At 32.3% G+C, this 8,489-nt stretch overlaps 1 protein-coding gene across 1 annotated transcript in view; it reads right to left on the bottom strand.

Annotated features, from left to right (window-relative positions):
- LOC106466807 overlaps positions 1 to 7,496 on the bottom strand; it is a 28,161-nt gene extending 20,665 nt beyond the window's left edge. The window contains exon 1 of the mRNA XM_022394886.1: positions 7,346 to 7,496. Coding sequence (XP_022250594.1) covers positions 7,346 to 7,412 — 67 coding nt within the window. The 5' untranslated portion in view covers positions 7,413 to 7,496. The remainder of the gene's footprint in view (positions 1 to 7,345) is intronic.
- Between the last annotated feature and the right edge of the window lie 993 nt (positions 7,497 to 8,489).

Genomic DNA, 8,489 nt, shown 5'->3' with positions numbered 1-8,489 from the left:
TATCTTTCATTCCTTTCCTGTGGTTATCCAATGCCCATTTCACCCTTCCATTAACACGTTTCTCTCATTATCTCTCGCTATTATTTGCTGTGGAAAAAAGTATAAAATATATAGATACTGAATATCATATATTTTCAGTCAATTGATTTATTTTTACATAATTATTAATAGTGTAAGATATTTTAAGTTTAAGCTCAATTAAAAACAAAGACAGAAATCAAAGAATCAGGGTGTCTGAAATATTTCATTTATCATTGAAAAGAGGTTTTATATTTTCAAGTTTTAGGTTAAAAAAACAAATATTTATATTCAAGCATATATTTAGCAGAAATACCAAAATATGAATTGTAGAATTCCAATAACTCCCACGTTTCTTCTTTATGCTGTTGTATAGCATACTGTATGACTTCCAGCATTAGTGTCCTCTGATGATGAATTCAGTAATTATAAACTGGAGTGATATATTTTATTTGCATGTATATTGAACATAGCTTCCTAAGAACTACAATAATTACTGTCTGTATAAATTTCGAATTTGTATTAATTTGATATTTAAAGGGATTTTATATTAACAGTTTATATTTCTCTGCTTTCATACTACCCACAACCCTTGTATGTTAGTAATTCATCAAATTATTTTATATCTAACTTCTAAATAAAGTATGAAGATAATAATAAGGAAAGGTTGTTGCTGTTTGCTTTTATGCAAGAAGATGAGGTGTTTACAAATTATTATATACTCTTGTTAGAAAACTTTGCAATAAAATCTGTTGTTTCTATTTTTGTACTCAAACAACGCTCTTTAACACATAATTCATAGGTAAATAAAACTAAACTCTCAAAAACAAGATGAAGTAGTACTTTTTAAATAAAGAAACAAGTTTAACATCTTCATTTCAGGACAACTTAGTCTCATCACCCTTGATATATAAATGAAGCTTGAAATGGAGTTAGCCTCACCATATGCTCTTTGACCATAGGTAAGTGAAATCTGAACTATATTTAGTCTCATCACCCTTGATATATAAATGAAGCTTGAAATGGAGTTAGCCTCACAATATACGGTTTGTTTTCGTTCTTTATTTTCTTCGGCTGAGTAGTTGCTACAACTTAAAGGTAGGTTAGGTGTGTAAAGCGGATCGGAATCACCAGAGTGAAAAAACTATAGTTCAGATTTCACTTACATATGGTCAAAGAGCATATGGTGAGGTTAACTCCATTTCAAGTTTCATTTATATTTCAAGGGTGATGAGACTAGCTATAGTTCAGATTTCACTTACATGTGGTCAAAGAGCATATGGTGAGGCTAACTCCATTTCAAGCTTCATTTATATTTCAAGGGTGATGAGACTAACTATAGTTCAGATTTCACTTACATATGGTCAAAGAGCATATGGTGAGGCTAACTCCATTTCAAGTTTCATTTATATATCAAGGGTGACGAGACTAACTATAGTTCAAATTTCACTTACATATGGTCAAAGAGCATATGGTGAGGCTAACTCCAGTTTATGCTTACATAATACCAAGCTAAGCAGAGTCGTGAGATTTTTTTCATCCGGTGTACCAAAGATAAAGAATATGGTCACAATTACACGCAAAAGAACACAAGAGGCTGCTATATCTTCCATTTTTTTGGCTTTAAGAAGTTACAGCATACATTAACTCAGACGTAATTTCATTAATGGTAACAATGTATTTTTGTTAGCTTTCATTTTGAAGATATTTTTACCTTTGAACAAGTTTAGGAAACCAGCTTTCGTATATGTTCTACTTCAAGCAATATTCAGCAGGTTCTTTCTACATCAATGACTTTTTACTGAAGTTTGTGAATAGCAGAATGTTAATTGAGAGTCATATATCTAAATTGAGACATTTTGAAACTTTTCAGTTTAGATTTTAAAATATAGTAAGAATTTTTTTTCGACTTTTTTGTATGAGTTCAGTACAAAACAGATCAATCGTTATACCTACATCTTTCGGGATCTGAAATACTTGGTTTTAAAATAGCGTGTAGTAAGTAGCGATATCTTACCCGAAAGTCACACGTTGAAATGTTTCACTACGATACAATAATAGGACACAGAAATGCCCCCTAGTGGCATAGCGGTATGTCCGCAGACTTTCAACGCTAGAAACCGGGTTTCGATACTCGTGGCGGGAAGAGCACAGATAGCCCATTGTGTAGCTTTGTGCTTAACTTCAAACAACCCTTATCAATGCCACTATGCTACTATGAAACTACACTGAAATAGCTCTACTATTTTATTTACGGTTTGCAGATATATTACAAACTCCTTGGTTCTCGGTGATACGCAAATATAATATGCAGTTATTGGGATATGTAGATATACTGTACACTCCTTGATTCTCGAGGATATGCAAATATAGTATACAATTTTCGGGAGATATAAGTGTATTATTCATTTTTCAGTTCTTTGTACATACCTATGCAAACACTTCTCAGTTCTCGAGGATATGCTTATATACTACACAGCTTTCAGTTCACAAATATATATGCTATGCTACATATTACTTAGTTCTCGAGGATAGGCTAGTATACTATTATATTTTCTATACTTTTGTATTTTAATATAACAATTTACAATAGAACAAACATATTTTTAAGGATCGATATCAAACTAGTCGAACTTCTGTAGTTTATTGGAATATACAAATACACTAACAGAAGTTTTCTATTTTGAGTAAATGAGAATATATATATCTAACAAGCGCCTTCAGTCTTCGAAGTATACCACTAAACAAGTACAGTTAATTTATTTTCAAGTATATATATATATATATATATATATATGCATAGGTAAGTAAAACCCCTTCCTTTTTGAGAATATACGAACATACTAGTACTGCCTTTTTAATTTACGTAATATACAATAATATATCAGTAAAATTCTTCGTTCTGGATTATATCAGTGCGGCAGTAAAAACCTTCTTTTTCTTGGGAATATATTTAAATACTAATAAAGTTCCTGTAATACTGTGATTATATGAATTGACCAATATAACTCCTCCAATTTAGTGTCTATTTTGATATATCAGTTTTGTAGGAGTATTACGTTATACTGAAATGAATTTTGAATATGCAACTCAGCAAATGACGTGACAAACACAGCTAATATAAAGTCGTGGAGGAAAGACATGTTTCAGGATTAAATGTTGAGATTGTTTGAGCTTTCATAATTGATTTTTTAGAAGGTTTGTTTGTTTTGTTTGTTTTTGAATTTCGCGCAAAGCTACACGAGGGCTATCTGCGCTAGCCGTCCCTAATTTAGCAGTGTAAGACTAGAGGGAAGGCAGCTAGTCATCACCACCCACCGCCAACTCTTGGGCTACTCTTTTACCAACTTTTTAGAAGGGCATGTAACAGCCTTTTCCGATGAAAATATTTATACATTCAAGTCATAATTTTTTTTCAAAGTTGGAATTTATAATTTTTACGTTGAGGCATTCCTAGAACTTAATGACATTGGAAAACTAAGGAATATGGATAAAGTAGATACCCCAGAACCACCCAGAAAGGAACCCGCAACAAGTCTTACCACAGCCGTGGTAAACAAAATGCGAGTTTGTGTAATACGTAATAATCCACGAAAACAAAGATTATTGGTAAAAGCCTTACACGTGACCTAGGCAATATAATGAAGAAAGATTTCTATCTGGAAACGAGGCCCCAGTTATAACTCCCGTTCAACAGTAGTATACCTCAAGTAGCAGGAGAGTGAAACGGGTAATCATAGTTTCCCTAAGAAGTCGTATCGGTTAAATCGTCGGATGCAGCTCCTATGGATTTCTGTGCTATCGGACTGTTGAAGCGGGTATTGGGAACCGTAATCCTCCACACTAGATGGATTATGGAAAGCAGCAGGGGGAGTAGTGTACTTTGAACATGACAGCTTTGCAATGGGGCTTTTCACAATGGAAATTGTGTTACAGGGCTATTTTAAAGATGCATGGTTGTCAGCTAGGTTATGATCGGACGTGGCGGCATAGATTGTAACGAGGCAGTGAAGCTCCAAAAAGTTTTAATATAAAGGTTGACCTCTATATCATTGAGTACTTATCACTAGATGAATTACTAAGTTATGCTCATCTATTGTGAAAATTGGTTATAAAAATATTGATATGTAGATTAACAGTAAGCCTTATGTATTGTTCAATCTAGGTTAAAAAACCTAAACCTAATGTTCCAGATTTTTATTCAACGTTTTGCTTCTGCTTGCTGATCCTTGGGAGAAAATATAAGTCGATTATATTAGATTTGTAAACTGTTGGTTCAAAGAAAACGTTACTACGGTATACTGAACAATAATTTGTTTTTGTTTTTTTACATTAGCATCTTCTCTGCGTAATATTCAGTAACATATGGTTGTTTTTATTTTAATTTCAACTGTATGAAATAATTATTCACAAATGATTGTTTTGTGGCCAAATTCAATGCAGCTGTTGTTTGGATATTGCTTGTTTTAAGAAGTACATGTCACATATAACCCTTCAGAATAATGGATGTTGTAACTTTACAGAAAGAAAGGGATGCTAGTCTTTCAAGAGAAAAACAACAACAACAACTTACACTAAACCAACAGTAAGAAAGAATGCTAATTTTCAGGAAGAAAGAAATGTTGACCATACAGAAAGAAAAGCAACCTAGGCCTTTAGAAAAGAAAAATAATACATTTATCCTACAAAAAGAGTTGCACACTAACTCGAAAGGAAGAGAGACAAGCTAGTCTTTTAGGATGAAAGATATGTTAATTCCTTCATTGAAAATGGTGGCAAATAAAATTCATCTGCGGGAGAAATATTTTCGTTTTATATATATATATATCAAATGCATGTTCCTTCAAGAAGCATCAGAAAATCTTAGTTTAAAATTAATAGATTTAAGCAGACATTATACGGTTTTTGAAAGTTGGTGCTGCAGACAAGCCTTTGTTTATCAACTGAAAAACTTCGATTACAAGACCTAGCCAACTTTATGAAATATGTTCTTTGGTTATGTCGAAAGTTAATTTTATAGTGGTTATATAAGTTGAAATAAAGAGTAATTTGTGCTGTAACACCCACACACCCTTTTCTGAAGATTACAACATTATGCCGTAAATTTCGTGTTTAATCGTAATTAATAACAAAAACAAAGTTATCACCTAACAGGAGAGTAACTTATGTTTCGATGACACGTGAATACAGTTTCAACCTTAAGCTCCATTATTTCGAAGATGCGCTTTGAGATCTGGAAAGAATAAGAAAATTGATTTGAATCTGCAGAAGGATATTATGACGTGTATGTTGACTGAGTAACATTAAAATACGAGGCAGCGTTCACTTTGGTGGTTTCTAGTTTATGATGTATGATTGATTAGCAAACACTTCTGTATCTTTATTTTAAAACATTATATTGTTTTTATTATCGTAGATTTTGAATTTAGCTTGGAACTTTGAGCAGTATTTTCTGTCCTGATCTGTTATTGATAAGTTTGTAAATATAGTGCACAAGGACCTCTTTACAAATTCGACCACAGCTATCGATAAAGTGATATTATTGAGTCTGAATATTCTTGTTGGAAGAATTTATTTTCTTTTTTGTTGAAAACGATGGATCATAGTATATTTATTCCTACATACCTCACAGCACACACTTACTTTAATAAATTCATATGTCTACTGGAAAGTAAAATTGCTTTACAAGCTTGTTTTTATATCTTTTGTATCTAATATTTGTTGATCACTGACATACAAATACACCCCGGACTACACACATAAATCTAAAATATGTTTACCAAGTGCGTTTTAGTAATCTATTTTTACCCCACACAACAGTTCACCGTGAATTATTAAACCAAAGCCCACAGTATTTCAAGATTTATGTGACTTTGATTGATATTTATAAAAACTTGTGTTGTAGGTTTTTACACAGCAGAGAATTTGTATCGAACTACTGTGAGTATAATTTTGATATACTGCTTGATGGAAAACACTTATAATATCTGGATCAGAACAAGCACTTTCTCTGAAGTCGAGGTCATTCTACCAAAACTTGTTTGTTTACGTCTTTTTCTCTGGTTGAGTTTCAATGTATTCCATATATTCAGAAAATATTTAGAACAATACTGAGGATCATTTTAAATCCCCAAAAGTGTTGATTAAGATTTTCAGACAGAAAATGGTTGTGATTTTTTAAGATCACACGAATTTCGAATATGTATGATATTCAGTATATTATAAGTACTAAATAAACGGAAGTGACATAAGATTTGAAATCTAACTTCAGAATCAGAATAATATAAACTAATTTCTTCCATTAACAATGACCAATGATTATATATATATAAAGTATAAGGAATATATCAATATTAAAATTACAGTATAATAGGAATTTAATTTTGAGATTATTCTAAACCTGTTATTTTTATGTTATAATTGGCTACTAAGTATTTACTGACTATTACAAATTTATTATACATTAAAGAAATTTTACATATCTTGTTAAAAGAAACAGTTAGGGTTTGAAACATTTGATATGTATTCAAAATTAAATTATTAATAGAAACACACGCAAACCTTTGATCAAAGCAATTCAACTCGATAATGTAAAGTTAAGTTGATGAAAGGTAATTGTTCTGTAACTTTTTAATACATGTCTTGTTTGTTGTGGTGGTTGGTTGACAAAAACAGTAAAATATTGTCAGGTATACCTTACTCTTAAACAGGACATCTGAAGGATCTGTAGTTTAATATAAATAATAGTGTCTGATACCATTAATTATTATTTTGATTCTATTTCATACAGTTCTGGCTATGTCCATATTTGGTCACACTTACCACTTCAGTAATATTAACACGTAAATATACGAATATAAATAATGAAGTAGCTAGCCAGACTATCAATAAGATGAACATTCAGACAAATAAATAGGTACCCAGACAGTAAGGTAGACAAAGAAATGACAAACCAGGCAACGAAGTGGACAAACAGATAGTAAGGTAAACATCTAGGTAAAATGCAGGACAACCATCCATTAGATGACCATGGAAATGATAATGTGGACACCAAAACAGTAATGCAGTGAGCTGGACATACACATAAATGGTTTATCATTTATATAATGAAGTACACAACCATACAGGTAAGTAGATGGGTATTTGCACAAAATTCACACTCAAATTCGATACCATTTGTGCACAACAAATGGTATGTGAGCCAGTAAACATGAACATATTTTCTACTAACTTCATTAAGTCGTTATAAAAACGATGCCAACTACTTAGGTTCATCATAATAGAAAAATATTAATTTAGCATCAAATGAAATACGTAAAATACATACCTGCATTGTTAGACAACCCGAGTAGTGTCAGGATTACAGCATACATCATTTGCTGTCGGGAATACATGACCAACGCGCTTCTCCTCACTAAGCAGCGGAAGATACGTTGTTCTTGTCGACCGTCAAGAAGCTATGTGCTCCTCTTCCACCCACTTCCTCTTCCCTGCTTCACCGCTGCTCGGTGGTCTCAGGTGAGACTTGACCAACACTCGCCTTCACTAAACCACGTGGCCTTTCAGAGCGCATGCGTCACCATTCCAACTCTATAGTTCGTAGTGATATATTTGTTAAGAAACACTAGTTAATCTACTCAACGTAGCATATCCCAAGGGATTGTTTTAATTGAAGTTTGTTTACTTTTCATGAGAGATAGTTACATGAGAATTTTACGAAATATAAAATGACAATAATAGACATTTATGTTTCCTACTTCTGTAATGATCTGAATGATTACCGTAATCAAGCCAACCTGACGTACATCTTTTTAATAATGATATCAATAATCCTTAAGTAAACTTAGCTGAATTTTATGTTAAACCGAAACTAACAGTACCTTCTGTTGAAGTAAACGGTAAACTGAAACTATAAGTAAGTCTGCGGAACGCCATGAAAAGCTGAAAACATGTATAAATTATTTTGTTCAATTATAACAATGAGTCATATCTGCTATAAGCCTAAGTCATTAATAAAATCTGCTGAAGTTTAAAAAGACACGTTAAGATCCTGATAGTTAGCAATATACATTTTGCAAAGCGATGATGTTTTCTTGATTAGCGATTCACAACTACAGTTTAAGTATTTATGAAGAATGATTGAGCAAACGATATACAAGTTAAAATAATAGTATTAGTTGTATCACCCCCACCCCTCCCCAGTGGTTTAGTGGTACGACTTTATAAATCGAAATTCGACACCCGTAGAGGGCAGAGCTCAGAAACTCCGTTGTGTATTTTTTTAACAACAACCAAACCCCTTATTTGTATATACCAATTTTAAGTTTAAGATCAGATTTATCCCTTGAGTTAGAATTGCTATTACGACCTGTTCGTTTCATTGAATATTAAAAGGAAACTTAACAGACAAAATTGTTTTCTGAAGTTCTGCGAAACGTTACAATCAATTAATGAAGGGAAAATCTCTTTAT

This window comes from Limulus polyphemus, unplaced genomic scaffold, assembly GCF_000517525.1.
Source record: "Limulus polyphemus unplaced genomic scaffold, Limulus_polyphemus-2.1.2 Scaffold2385, whole genome shotgun sequence".
Classification (NCBI taxonomy): domain Eukaryota; kingdom Metazoa; phylum Arthropoda; class Merostomata; order Xiphosura; family Limulidae; genus Limulus; species Limulus polyphemus.
Note: the sequence above shows the minus strand (reverse complement) of the source record. Positions and strands in the feature narration are given on the sequence as shown.